At 42.9% G+C, this 14,961-nt stretch overlaps 1 protein-coding gene across 3 annotated transcripts in view; it reads right to left on the reverse strand.

The window, feature by feature from the left end:
* Positions 1-14,961, reverse strand: part of COL4A6 (collagen type IV alpha 6 chain) — a 276,656-nt gene that overhangs the window by 90,279 nt on the left and 171,416 nt on the right. For all 3 annotated transcript variants that reach the window (XM_073641112.1, XM_073641113.1, XM_073641111.1), the window contains exons 5-12: positions 13,394-13,528; positions 10,610-10,654; positions 8,751-8,867; positions 8,582-8,650; positions 7,835-7,870; positions 4,576-4,638; positions 4,205-4,240; positions 4,022-4,063 (exon numbers count right to left, since the gene is read on the reverse strand). In XM_073641112.1, coding sequence (XP_073497213.1) covers positions 4,022-4,063; positions 4,205-4,240; positions 4,576-4,638; positions 7,835-7,870; positions 8,582-8,650; positions 8,751-8,867; positions 10,610-10,654; positions 13,394-13,528 — 543 coding nt within the window. The remainder of the gene's footprint in view (positions 1-4,021; positions 4,064-4,204; positions 4,241-4,575; positions 4,639-7,834; positions 7,871-8,581; positions 8,651-8,750; positions 8,868-10,609; positions 10,655-13,393; positions 13,529-14,961) is intronic.

The raw sequence follows: 14,961 nt of genomic DNA on the forward strand, positions 1-14,961 counted from the left end.
GACACCCTGCGTAGCGAGGTGATTGCCACCAGGAAAACCACTTTTTGGGATAGAAGGCGGAGTGGGACTTCCCTAAGGGGTTCAACGGGTGTTTCCTGCAATGCTGTCAGCACCAGGTTGAGGTCCCACGTTTCTAGTGGTCGTCTGTAGGGGGGAACCAATCGGGAAACCCCCTGAAGAAATGTCCTTACTTGCGGCTTGTTAGCAATGCACCTCTGAAAAAGCACTGAGAGAGCTGACACCTGGCTCTTAAGGGAGGCCAGGGACAGTCTGGCCTCCAGACCCGATTGGAGAAACCCAAGTACCCTGGGGAGGGAATAAGGGAATGGGGTCTGGCCACGAGATTCGCACCAGGTAAAGAAGGCTTTCCAGGTACGGTAATAAATCTTAGCAGAGGTTGGCTTCCGTGCCCTGATCATGGTTCCAATGACGTCCGTCGAGAACCCTGACTGGGTTAGAACCCAGGTCTCAATGGCCACGCCGTCAAATTGAGGGCCCCTGAGTTCTGGTGGTAGAACGGGCCTTGTGACAGAAGATCCGGGCGGTCGGGGAGACGCCAGGGGACGTCTGCTGTGAGCTGTACGATGTCGGAGTACCATGTACGTCTGGGGCCAGTCCGGTGCGATTAGGATGGTTGGAACTCCCTCTTGCTTGATCTTCCTCACCACTCTGGATATCAGGGGGAGAGGTGGAAAAATGTACAGGAGCTGGAACTGGGTCCAATCCTGAACCAGGGCTTCCGCTCCTAGCGCCCGCGGGTCGTGAGTTCTGGCCATGAAGTTGGTGACCTTGGCATTGAAGTGGGATGCCATTAGGTCCACGTAAGAAGTCCCCAAGCGATGGCAGATCTGGCGGCTGAGGAAGTCTGCTTCCCAGTTGTCCACACCCAGAATGTGGACCGCAGAGAGAACCGAACCTGTGTCTTCTGCCCAGTGGAGAATGTGTGTCACTTCTCGCATCGCCTGGGCACTGCGGGTCCCCCCTAGGTGATTCACATATCTGTACTCTGATGTGAGAGGCTGCCAGTAAGTGATGGAAGGCTCTCAATGCCAGAAGGATAGCACGAATTTCCAAGATGTTGATGGGCATGGTCGCTTCTGCTGGGGACCACTTGCCCTGTGCTCTGTGGAGTAGGTGTACCGCACCCCAACCCGTCAGGCTCGCGTCGGTGGTCAGAACCTTCCATTGACCCGTGAGAAAGGATTTCCCCTTTGTTAGTGAGGTTGGCTTGAGTCACCAGTGCAGGGACCTCCTGGTTGACGGCGTCAGCTGGAACTCCCTGTCGAGAGAAAAAGGGTTCCTGTCCCATGACTTGAGGATGGCTAGTTGGAGAGGCCTGAGGTGAAGCTGGGCAAATGGGACCGCTTCTATTGCCGCCACCATCCTGCCGAGGACTCTCATGGCAAACCGGAGAGATCAAGGGGGTTTGCTGAGGAGAGTGCGAACTCCTAGACGGAGAGGCAGTGCCTTGTCCTTGGGATGGAGCACTAGACCCCTGAAGGTGTTGAATATCATTCCCAGGAAGGTCAGAGACTGACTTGGGGTTGGTGATGACTTTTGTAGGTTGACTAACCAGCCCAGGCGATTCAGAGTGTCGATTGTGATTGAGACGCTGAGCTCGCAGTCCTTGAAGGTGGCAGCCTTGATAAGGACATCGTCCAGGTATGGAACGACTACTATGCCTCTGTAGTGCAGGACGTCCATGGTGGCTGCCACGACTTTGGTAAACACTCTGGGAGCCGTGGCGAGTCCGAACGGGAGAGCCACGAACTGGTAGTGGTCCTGGTCGATTACGAACCTGAGAAATCTCTGATGGGCGTGTGCAATTGGTTTCAGTCTCGATCCGCCCCCTCTATGACACTGTAGAGTGTCATATTTGTCATTCGGGGGTGTGCCGGGGAGAGGAGGTGGTGGCTTCGGCTAGGCCGAAGCCGCGGCCTAAATTAGATGCCTGATGCCCAAAGGGACTGCAGGCCAGCGCGGAAGTCCGGGAGGGGGCCGGATCTGAACCGGACCCCCCCGGATTTAAAGGCAGGATAGCGGTGGGGTATAAGCGGAAGAGGGGGGCCCTGTGAAGAGTCCCCCTGAGGCACCGTAGAGCTGGTGCTGTCGCAGAAACAGGGCGCAGGGAGGCCTGTGCCTCTGTTGTGTTCTGCCAGCACTCCCCCCGGCGCCGACAGGAGCCCGCAGCAGGGCTGGGGTCCCTGGATTCAGTGTGCTGGCTGCTGGGAGCTGCTGCCTGTACAGGCCCTACCTGAGGTGTTTCAACCTAATACCCCCAGGGGGGGGATTAGGGAGGTGGTGTGTCACCATCAGGAGGCTATATCCTCGCCTCGACCTCAACCCAGAAACCAAAAGGAATTGGGGAAGGAGGGGGGTCTCGACTTCGAACCAGCACCCGATGGGCTGGGGAAGGAGCGACATGGCGAATAGCCATCTTGACTTCAACCGTGCACCCCATAATAAGGGGCCGAGGAAGGAGCCATGCCGGGAGTCTCGCAGTAGACCGACTTTTCTTCATCTGTAATCCCGTCGGTGAAAAAGGAGTAAAAGTTTTAGGTGTGCCTCCTATGCGACACTAAGCAAAAACTGGAGAAGGCTGATGCCGTCCAGGGGTGTATACTGTAGGAGGAGCCACGGTTAATCTTTTTCAGATTATGCATAGTGTCGCCTCCTAGTGGACAGCAGCATAACACCCATGGTCCTGTGTCCCCCAATGAGGCGACAGGGTAAATAATACTATTTAAGGGTCTGTATAGGGGAAATAATACTGTGTAAGGGGGCTGTATGGAGACATAATACTGTGCAAGGTGGCTGTGTGAGGACATAGTACTGTGTAAGGGGGCTGTGTGGTGACATAGTTCTGAGTGGGGGACTGTGTGGGGACATAATACTTTTTGTGGATGTCATACTGTGTAGAGGGGCTGTGTGGGGACATCATACTGTGTATGGTGACTGTGGGGCATCATATTGTGTTGAGAGCTGTTGATCAAAATAACAAGCAATATCAGGAGCAATGTGATTTAGTGCTTTATATAACTTTATAAAAAAACAGTGATTGATATGGTTTTAATTAGCAGCTACAGGAAATAATACATGTTACAATAAGGCCTATCATAATATGAATTAAAGGTATTAACTAGTCAAAAGACTTAATTCTGCTCAAATTATAAAAATTTATATAAAACAATAATAATAAGCAGAATTATGTTTGATTGGGTGGTTTGGCCCTCCACAGCATTTCATGTGGCCCCTTGGGAAAATTAATCGCCCACCCCTGCTTTAGACTATTATGGATGGGGAATACCAGATATGTTTATATTGCAGTTTTTGATGCAAAACCAGAAGTGGATTTAGCAGTAAGGACAAGTAAATGTCCATCTGTAATATATTCTCTTCCTCTCAAATTCACTTCTGCCTTTGGCTGAAAAAAAACTGCATAAAAAAAGCAGTTGTATTTTTCAAAACAATGCTGAGCATGAATCCACCCTTAACCTACTTTAGCCCTTTGCCAAAAAAAAGTGAGCAATACAACCAGATCTCCACTGGAATACAAATAAGCTTGTAGCATTTATTGGCAAGCAATCATTAGTGTGCTGAGGAACACTGATTTTTATGGAATCAATGTGCTATTCGTAAATCACTGACAGCACAAACACCTCAGTCTGAATAAGACCGAAGGGTATGTGCACACAACGTCTTTTTCAGGTGGATTGTGCTTGAAACTGCCTGAAAAAGTGATAAGAAAAAGTGATAAGAAAACGCTACAAAGAATGAACGCATGCACTGCAATGTCAAAATGACTTGCTGTGTATATGTTCCATTTTTCTCATGTCACTTCTTTTAACAGCTTCAGGCTTCAAAAGCCATGAAGTGGCTAAAAAAAGCGACCTATCCGTCCTTCAAGTATTTTATATATAGTATTTCTAAAACAAAATTTCACACTCAGTCATTGCATGTTCTCAATTACGATAAAACCTATCTGAATAATAAATCTCTGATAGCACATTATGTTACTTACTTTTTCTCCCGTCTCGCCTTGATAGCCAACTCCCATGTTACCCTGAAAATGATGCCACAAAAACTTAGAGTATATAAAGTATCCTGCTAAATATCATCCAATCAGAAATATCTGATAGTTTATGGATGATCTATTTTAAGTAGACATTCAATAATAAGAATGGTAATAAACATGGTAACTTACTTTTGGACCTGTTACGCCAGGAGTCCCAGGTGGACCCTGGAGGAAAGTTTGAGAACATTCAGTTATTTATGTGTATACTTGTTTTATAATGGATTGATGTTATATACAATATTCATCTGCTATTCTTCATCATTCTGAATTATAATTCTATCTTGAAAAGTTACTGATACATCTGGAATAGAACATTTAATTGAAAATTAGAATACATTTTTTTTATTTTAGAGAATAGTAATGTCCTTCTGTGCCAGGTGTGCAAGCATCTCTATGCAAAATAGTTGCACGCATTATGTAGATTTATACCGTATATTAAAAAATGTTAAGTCACACATGGAAACAGAATAAAAGTGGAACTTTAACAACATTTTACTTACTGGTAAACCTGGTGGCCCAGCTGGCCCTGTTAGACCTTGAGACCCAGGTGGTCCCCGTGGCCCCTGTAATAATGATAAAGTCAGGTATATTCATACCAATGAACAACTTTCAGTCATGTAACATATACATTCTCACAGTGACTTGTCTACCAGGTTCAACTTTTCCTATTTTCTGCTTAAATGTTAAGTCAAGTTAGGGCTCATGTAGACATCTGTGGATCATGGACCGATCATGGACCGCAATACACGGACTAGCTGCGATCCTCCCGACTGGAGCATGACAGCTTCATGTAATTCTATGAGGCTAACATACTCGGGTCGGGGACGCGCAGCCAGTCCGTGCATTGCAGTCCATAATCGGACCGAGACCCACGGACGTCTGAATGAGCCCTAAATGGTGGAGGGAATCATCTACTTCTTAGCAAATTAGTAACACCTAAAATCCAAAGTCTGATGATTCATAGAGAAAAAGGTGATCCCTTCCACTGCTTCAGAAACCTCAGGAGGAACTAGGAATTGTGAGTCAAATCTTTCTAAATTACAACACAAAATGCAAACAATTAATATAAAAATGCAAAAAAAAAAGTTTTTAACACAGCAATAATGAATGAAAATAGTACCTGAGCAATGTAAGTAATTAATATTAGTAAAGTAGTCAAGATTTGACTTCAGACTGGGCTCATAATTCACATATGTTGAAAGGATATCTGAAAAAGACTCCATTCAGTGAGTTCCTTGATAAAATATGTTCAGTATGTTTAAAGGGGTTGCTCGGGACTTCACTATAAACTTGATTAGGAGATATAAGGTGATGTACCCGGCAGTAGCCACTAAATGTATGGGGTTGCTGTGTTCTGCTTCATACATTTCTTATATCTGGTAAATACCAAAACAGATTACAGCTGATGGGTTGGGGTGCCAAGTGCTGGACCTCCACAGATCTGATACTGATGACCCCCACTTGTCTAAATATTAATGATCTACCTTACAGATAGGTCAGTCATCAGTATGTACCGTATTTTTCGGACCATAAGACGCACTTTTTTCCTCCAAAATTTTGAAGGAAAATGGGGGGTGCGTCTTATAGTTCGAATGTTAGGGGGGGTATATATATATACACGGGGTGTGGGGGGAGCGGTAGCGGTGGGGGAGCGGGGCACAGGAGCCTACACTGTCCCCGATGCTAAAGAAATGAATATTCACTGCTCCCCACGCCCATTGGGCGTGGGGAGCACTGAATATTCATGCTCCTTAATAGCGGCACACAGGGGAGCGAAGAGCGGCTCCTGCTGCTGCCGGAATCGCGTGTGCCCGCTGTTAAAGGGCATGAATATTCAACCTCTCTCCACGCCCATGGGCGTGGGTGAATATTCATGCCCTTTAATGAGCGGGCACATGCGATAGCCGGCAGCAGCAGGAGCCGCTGTGTGCCGGCTATGAAGGAGAGTGAAGTCACTGCTCCCCGCGCACACCGTCCCGGCGTGGGGAGCAGTGGCTTCCGGCAGCTGATCTCTCCATGTGAGCCGCGCATGGCAGTGACGTCATGCAGGGCTCACACGGAGAGATCAGTGCAGGCAGACAGGACGCAGCGCTGGAGGAGAGAAGAGAGGTGAGTAGGAGTGTTTATTTTTTTTTGTATGTGCATCTTGATGGGGATTAGGGGGACCATGCATACCAGGACAGGGATTAGGGGTGCCATACATACCAGGACAGGGATAAGGGGTGCCATGCATAACAGGATAAAGATGAGGGGGCCATGCATACCAGGACAGGGATGAGGGGTGCCATGCATAACAAGATAAAGATGAGGGGTGCCATGCATACCAGGACAGGGATTCGGGGTCCCATGCATACCAGGACAGGGATTCGGGGTGCCATGCATACCAGGATATTGATGAGGGGTGCCATGCATACTAGGATAGGGATGAGGGGTGCCATGCATACCAGGATAGGGATGAGGGGTGCCATGCATACCAGGATAGGGATGAGGGGTGCCATGCATACCAGGATAGGGATGAGGGGTGCCATGCATACCAGGATAGGGATGAGGGGTGCCATGCATACCATGATAGGGATAAGGGGTGCCATGCATACCAGGATAGGGATGAGGGGTGCCATGCACACCAGGATAGGGATGAGGGGTGCCATGCATACCAGGATAAGGATGAGGGGTGCCATGCATACCAGGACTGGGGATGAGGGGTGCCATGCATACCAGGATGGGGATTACTGTGCCATGCATACCAGGATTTGGGATGAGGGGTGCCATGCATACCAGGATAAGGATGAGGGAGCCATGCATACCAGGATTGGGGATGAGGGGTGCCATGCATACCAGGACTGGGGATGAGGAGTGCCATGCATACCATGATAGGGATAAGGGGTGCCATGCATACCAGGATAGGGATGAGGGGTGCCATGCATACCAGGATGGGGATTACTGTGCCATGCATACCAGGATAGGGATGAGGGGTGCCATGCATACTAGGATAGCGATGAGGGGTGCCATGCATACCAGGATAAGGATGAGGGGTGCCATGCATACCAGGACTGGGGATGAGGGGTGCCATGCATACCAGGATGAGGATTACTGTGCCATGCATACCAGGATTTGGGATGAGGGGTGCCATGCATACCAGGATAAGGATGAGGGAGCCATGCATACCAGGATTGGGGATGAGGGGTGCCATGCATACCAGGATTGGGGATGAGGGGTGCCATTCATACCAGGATGGAGGGGGGCATATATACCAGGATGGGGGATATTGTCAGAATTGGGGGACATTACCTCTATACCAGTGTCAGCAGAAGACCCCCTCCCCCTTAAAAGTGCATCATGACCACATTTTTTGCTTACATTTTTTTTAAATTATTTTCCTCCTCTAAAACCTAGGTGCGTCTTATGGTCCGATGCGTCTTATAGTCCGAAAAATACGGTAAGTCCTTCAAAAGCCCTTAAACTTTGTTTTCACAAGTTTCATATCGAAAGGACACTTTTTGGTTTTGTTCAGGTGTAATTTAACCCTAAGGACACATCCACTGGGTAAATCAGGAGCTTTTATGCCATGCACGATAAACCTACATCAGAAACATAATGCAAACCTAGCCTTATGCAAACTTATGTATTCAGCATGCTGTATGTTTAGATTACTGAGACCACCTAACCATATGTTGTTTGTATATAATCTGTAAGGTACACAGAACTATGATTATCAAAATTCCAAATTGCAAGATAAAAAAAAAAAATACATATACGTACAGGAAGACCATCATTTCCATTCAGTCCATCGTCACCCTACAGCGATGGAAGAACACAACATTAGTACAAAAGTGAAGATATATCATCCTGAGTCATAATAAAAATATGTTCAAAAACATATTGTCACGAGGTGTAAAAGAAAGGACTTTCCACCTTCCACCTTTCTGTGTGTTATTTTTTTTAAACACATATTTAAAGGAGTTGTCAAGGTTTAAAAAAAGGGTTTGTTTGTTTGGTTTTCCCTCCAAAAATGCTACTTTTATCCCTCAAATGTATCTGAATAGCTACACTACCAAGTGCAACCATGTCTGACACGTTTTTGTGCATGTCTGAAAAAGACAAATACTGCCAGGACGGAGGTCAAACAGTTTCCAAAGTGACTCTGCCGGCTTCACTGTGAATGGCTCCTTCAGGGATCTGTCAGGGATTCTGTTAGAATGCAGTTTTTTGAGAATTATGACAGAAATGATGAGCACTGCATGTGTGTGAATCTACCCTAAAAAGTGACTAAAAGACTAAAGTGACTAAAGTGTTCTCAGGACGTTCTCTATACTTGCTGTTATCATTACAAAATCATTTACTAATCAAATATGTTATCAAATAAGTATTCAAGTAGCATAGTAGTGTGTAATTATGTGCTGTATTATTTTTGTCATCCTTAAATTTACCAGAAAAAAAATATTACTTCTCAAAATACATCCTGCAATTGGTCCTATAGTTTCCCTGAGGTCAAAAATGTTATCTTACCTTTGGTCCTTTAATGTCACCCTGAGAAAAGGAAGGCTCCCCCTTCTGGCCTTTCGGACCTGGAAATCCCTAAGATAAAAGGAAACAAAATATTTTTAAATATAAAAAGGTACTAAAATATTTCAGGATTGTAAAAAAAATAGTAATAATAATTTAAATGAAATCTTACTGGTGATCCTGAACTCCCTTGAAATCCTGGAGATCCAGAAAATCCATCTTCTCCTCTGGTACCATTACAGCCATCTAGACCAGGCAGACCTCTGTGACCAGGCTGTCCACCATGACCCTTAAAGGACAATACATTTATAGCATTGTAAATATACCTAAACTGTATACAGTCATAAAGGAACCAAACCTTCTAGGTAGTGATTGGCTGAATGCTTTTATGGTTGTCAACTATCTCTCTTAACTGTATTATGTGAGCGGAGTCTCTATATATTAGATAGATGTTGGACAAATGATCCTTTGGATGCTCTATCTCTTCCAACTCCCCCATACACATGATCTCCCTCATACACAGAAGAGGAAGCAGAGAAAGCCGCTGCCAGACAGCTCTGGCAGCGGCTTTTCTAATGAGTAACACAAGGGTCTGACATTACAATTCAAATTGTGAGTTGGGAAGCCTCCATACACATTAGAGTGCCAGCCAATCTCAGAAATATTGGTGGGATTAGCCCACTAGTCTAATGTGTTAGGGAGCCTTAAATGGAATGTGTTATCAGAAAAGTATCATTTGCTTAAAATCTGGTTTTGTTTTACATACATGTTTTGAAAACATGGCAATGATATATTTTTTTAAATAACATGATCTTTCTTAAAAAAATAAATAAATAAAAACAAATTAGTATTCTTGCAATTTTCACACTGGACCGCTGTGGCTATTTTAAATTCATATTTGGTGTCATATCAGGACACCTTTTCAGGAGGCTCATTATCAGTAGAGGCAGGATTGCAATCACAGGCAACACCTCAATATACAGGTGAGAACACATGATCCAGCAATCACAATATGTGATGCCACCAATAACCCAGCTCTCCTCCCTTCACAATGACCTTTGCACACACTATTTTCTTTTTTGGCGCTTTTGTTTTTTCCTCCCTTTATTATAAAAGCCATAACTTTTTTACTTTTCTGTCCTCATAGCCTTATGAGGGTTTGTTTTTTGCGAGACAAGTTGTATTTTTGAATGACACCATTAATTTTATCACGTGATGAACTGGAAAGCAGGAAACAAATTCCAAGTGTGTTGAAATTGCAAAAAAATGGTAATTCTACAATTGTTTTTTGAATTTTTTTATTTACCATTTTTACTATATGGTAAAACTGACCCGACAATATGATTCCCCAGGTCAGTACGAGTACGCAGATATCAAACACGTACAGGTTTTTTAAATTTATTTAAGTGGTGAAAAAAAAAACGTAAATTTGTAAGAAAAAAAATTATGCTTATGTTACCCTTTTCTGAGACCCGTGGAGTTTTCATTTTTCAGGATATAAGGCTGAGTGATGGCTTATTTTTTGCACCCTGAGCTGAAGTTTTTAATTATATAATTTTGGGGTAGATCCGATGTTTTGATCGCCCATTATTTCACTTTATTGCAATGTTACGGCGGCCAAAAAAAACATAATTCTTGAGTTTTGATTTTTTTTTTCGTTACGCTGTTTACCAATCGGATTAATTTATTTTCTGTTTTGAATGCAGACATACCAAATATGTTTATTGTTTTGTTGTTTTATTTTTAATGGGGAAAAAGGTGGAAAATTTGAACTTTTGTGTTTTTTTTTTTGTTGTTTTTTTTTCAGATTTTTAAAAACTGTTTTTTTTTCCACTTTTTACTGACTTCAATAGTCCCCTTAGGGGATTTGAAGCTGCTATCATCCCGTCGCCTGTGTTATACATAGAAGTGCATCAGCACCATCCTAATTTTCATACAGGAGAAAGGAAATGCATTTGAAATAGGTTTTTCTTTGAGAAATATCAGAATGGTCAAAATGACGCAAAAATATAATAACATGGCACAACTTACGGGAATTCCATTAGCGCCCTGGAAACCAGGAACTCCCATAGGACCCTGTGGTAATAGAAAAAAAAGTAATATATATTAGTAAGAATGAGGGGGATACAAAATACATATAAGAGCAGAAAATAGCATCTAAAAATTATCTAGAATATACAGTAAAACACTCATCAATAAGTCCAATTTTTTTTAAAAAAACATTGTAAATCAATGGGAGATTCTACAACACCAGTGGATAGTATAAGTGCTGCAAACACCAAGACACAAAATTCCGTAGCTCTGTAGCTGCTTCATCTGCCCCCGCTGTCAGGTGCTGCAAACTGTCTCGGTGAGCAGCACTGACAGCGGAGTGAGCAGCACTGACAGCGGAGTGAGCAGCACTGACAGCGGAGTGAGCAGCACTGACAGCGGAGTGGGCAGCACTGACAGAAAAGAAAAAGAAAGTACCCTTTCTCCTGTTTGAGACATGTAATGACACACAGCCCTGCTCTCCTCACTGATCTCTGCACCTATTGTGTAGAGTAGACCAGAGCTATGTGTCATTACAAACAACTCTTGTAGTATTCATCTCATGGCAATGCCATCTCATGTGTACTCCCCCTGATACTGACAATGACTGCAGCGAGATGAAACTGGGAGGTGTTTGTAATGACGTTCATCTTTGCTCTACTCAGCAGCGGCAGAGATCACAAAGGAGAGCAGAGCTGACTATCATTACATCTTGCACAAGTGAAAGCTTAATATAAGCATCTCTGGGAGCGTGTTTTTTTTTCCACCTGCATTACAATTCATGCTTATGATTGGCCAATGTCATACAGAGAAAAAAGTACACGCCCCCAGAGATATATCTCCGCTAACGACCCACTGGGCTTAGTGAAAATTAGAATCTAAAGTTTATGAAAAAAAATTAAATCTATGTTTTAGTCAGCTCTGCAGCCACTATATTATGATGTGGCCAGTTAAACATGCTAAAGCTGGTGAAAGGTTCTCTTTAAGAGATGAAAGATTTCTATGTGTGTTCCATATTAATTAGCATAAGCAATTTCTTTTAGCTGTTTTTCAACACAATGCAAGACTGCATGTTGCTCGTGCTACTGTGAGCAGCCTGTGTGGCCTAAACATGCTACAGTGGCCTGCAGCGTCTCCAGACTTGTCTCCCAATGAGCACATCTGAGATGTCATTGGTTGGAAATTGCATAGGAAGCTGCCAGCAGCGGATCTTGATGATTTGCCCAAATGCATTCAATGTGACAGAACATTCTTCTGACAACCATTATTAACCTCATTAATAGCATGACAACAACCTTATCAGTATCAAAAGTCATCTCCTATCTCAGTAATGTAACAATCTGTTGTCACTAAAAACAGATTTTCCTATGAACTAAGAATTTGGAAAATGAAAGATCAGTCCTGATGGAGAAAGAAGCAGAGTTCTCTGATAAGATATATTATAAAGTTTCTTATTGTCATATGTATTTTCATATTGACTTATGACATAAAAATTAATATGGTGGGTACTCATTAATCTCTGCTGGCTATGAGCAGTTATTTCTGCAAAAAGATGGCATGATTGATTGGGGCACTCAGGGGTCATTATTAATTTTTAAAGGTGGTATGTGGGCAGTATTACATTTTAAATGGGCACTTGAAGCATTTTTACTTTTTTTCGGGGGCATTGTTACTTTAAAAGTACAGTCAGGGGTTGTTATTACTTGAAGGGGGCACTTGGGACACCATAACCATCAAAGGAGTGTACAGGGGGGTCTTATTATGCAGCAACAGTGCTATACAATAATTATACATGTAGTAGATCGGTTCACTTGGCTGCACATGGAGGTAGACACAGGAACACTGTCTCTCCGCTGGGTTTATTAAGAGTACTGCATAAACCACGGCAATGTTAGCAAAACAAACATGGCCATCCCGGCCTAACAGGAAAACACAGTCCTTGCTGCAATGGGAAACCACCCACTTCAGGAACAAATAAACCAAGGTTTATCTTTCCTTCACATGACAATACAGTTCCAGAGCTTGTGCTCCCAGACCCACCCCACACCAAATGCTCTAAAAGGCTGGGAATTTATCCTCTGATCTCCTCCCTCTCTACAGGTGTTTAATCACTGTAGCACCAAACATGGCTGATTAATCCCTCTCATCACTTCGTATGCTGGATCATTTTTTCTATGTTTAATTACTGGAGCTAACAAATCTCCCCTCTAGTACTTTGCCAGTGACTGGCACAATGTTTAGATTTTCTTTTACGTGGCGGGAGATAGTGGTGGGGGGATAGAGAGTGCTGTGTGGGGAGACATATTTTTAAGACCCTAGCAACATTCCTGATATAAGTACTGTAAAATAATATTTGACAAGGTAAACAAGCTCTAAACCCTAGATGTCAACCATTTTTTATCATGTGGACCATCTGAAATTAAAGTGAAAGTTCAAAGCTTAAAACTGAACCCACGGTCACACGAGAACGTACATATATGTGATGGGGACCTCTAGTAAAAATTAATTTTGAGGTCATATTTTTGGTATTGACTAATGCTAACACATGCTTCCCCATCTGAGGCAGAAAGTTTGCCAGGGTAAATTCTCCAAATTCTGTTATTTGCTGATGTTGCCCTGTCCATGAAGAGCGATACCTTCTGTATGTTTGTAGCTCCTACTAGAAGAAGACAGAACTGGGAGTCTTATCTACAGAAGCTCCATAGGTGTGTGTCATGATGTGTGCCCGTGCCCTTTATAGATTATTTCAGAATGAACATGAGCTAAATGCATAATTAATCAGACCTGCTCTCCTTTTGGTCCCGATGGTCCTGGTGATCCTTGAAATCCTCTTTCACCTTTAGGTCCGCTAACACCAGCTGGTCCAGAAAATCCTGGGGGCCCCATTGGACCTTGTGGTCCAAGCTGACCAGGGCGACCCTAGAGAGAAAGACACAATATATTCATAAAATCATTAAAAAATATCAATAAAAAAAAATTAAATAGTATAGTATGGCAGATTATATAAACAAACACAAAATATGCTAATATAGATAGTAGAGGCGACAATGCAAACATGAGATCTAAATCACCACTTCAAACAGCTGTGAACTTGAGAAGAAAAAAATGGATGTCTTTTATAGCATAGAACCATTGTAAGTATAATTAAAAAATGTCTATTTAGTTCAACCTATCATTTTGCAATGGTGATTTACAGAGAATAACGAAAAACAGGCAGTAGCTAATTTTCCTCATCTTAAAAATCCTTTATATCTTTTCCTTTCTAACAAATCAGCTATCCTCCATAGGACATAAAAATGCCTCATACCAGCCTTATCGGAGACCCTCCAAAAGGAGAAGAGGCACGCTGCTCTGCACTGATGATGGGCAAGAACCACAAAACAGCTAATTGTAGATGGACATCTCTTCCTTTTGGAGGAGCCTCTAGCTTGCCTGGTGTGTGATAGCTTTCTTTCTTCTAGAGTACAGCATACCTTTTTTGCACATTTTTTCCAATGGGACACATCCTGTAAATAAGTCTTCTTATACTGTAAGTATCTTCAATAATAATAGCCAGCCTCCTCCCCCATTATTAAACATTTTTCATTTATATTTTAAAAGAACACTCCGGTAAAAGCTGATACTCTGGGCAGATTTATTAATGCTGGTGTTTTATTTGTCATCCTAATAAAAAGATCATGCGTAAATTGCACCAAATGCACTATATTCAAAAGGCACATTTTGGTGCATTTTTTAGACTACCCTAAAGTCCGAAAAATAAATCTACCCATTCTATGAGCAGGCTTAGATTTGCAGCAAAATATTGTTGCTGTTTTCTGGCTTCATGCTTAAAATAAATTGGTCTAAAACTTTTTGGCCACTTCCTTTTCTGGTAAAACACACCCATTTTCCCATTTTTTGGCCAACGCTGGTTAAAAAGTTAACTTTTTTTTTGTTTGTTTGCAGTTTACAACCACAAAGACATATTGATTGGCATAGTGGCGTTTACACAAAGCTGTAGGGTGTTTGTAGCCGAGGCTAGCTGCAAAGTTATTTCATTTTTTTATTTCAGATGCAGTAGAGCAATAAAAAAGAAAACTAGTAGCAAAGACAGGCAAAGCCTTTAGGACAAAAAAGTGAAAAAGTAATTAACCTATTCTTCAGAAGTATAATGAGGAGTTAATCCTATCCTAACTAAGGTAAAGAAGTATGAATGAATGAATGTGAGACAGATTAGGTTAATCTCTAATGAAATCCTTCAATTAGTATACATTTGAGATTAGTATTGTATCTGTAAATGTTTGTCTGTATAACGGAAGTTTATTTCCGCAGCGTAAACGCTTGGTAAACCTTCCCCCATGGTCTCCAATGCA

This window comes from Phyllobates terribilis, unplaced genomic scaffold, assembly GCF_046119375.1.
Source record: "Phyllobates terribilis strain yellow unplaced genomic scaffold, ASM4611937v1 Scaffold_7__3_contigs__length_470593459, whole genome shotgun sequence".
In the NCBI taxonomy this organism is placed as follows: Eukaryota; Metazoa; Chordata; class Amphibia; order Anura; family Dendrobatidae; genus Phyllobates; species Phyllobates terribilis.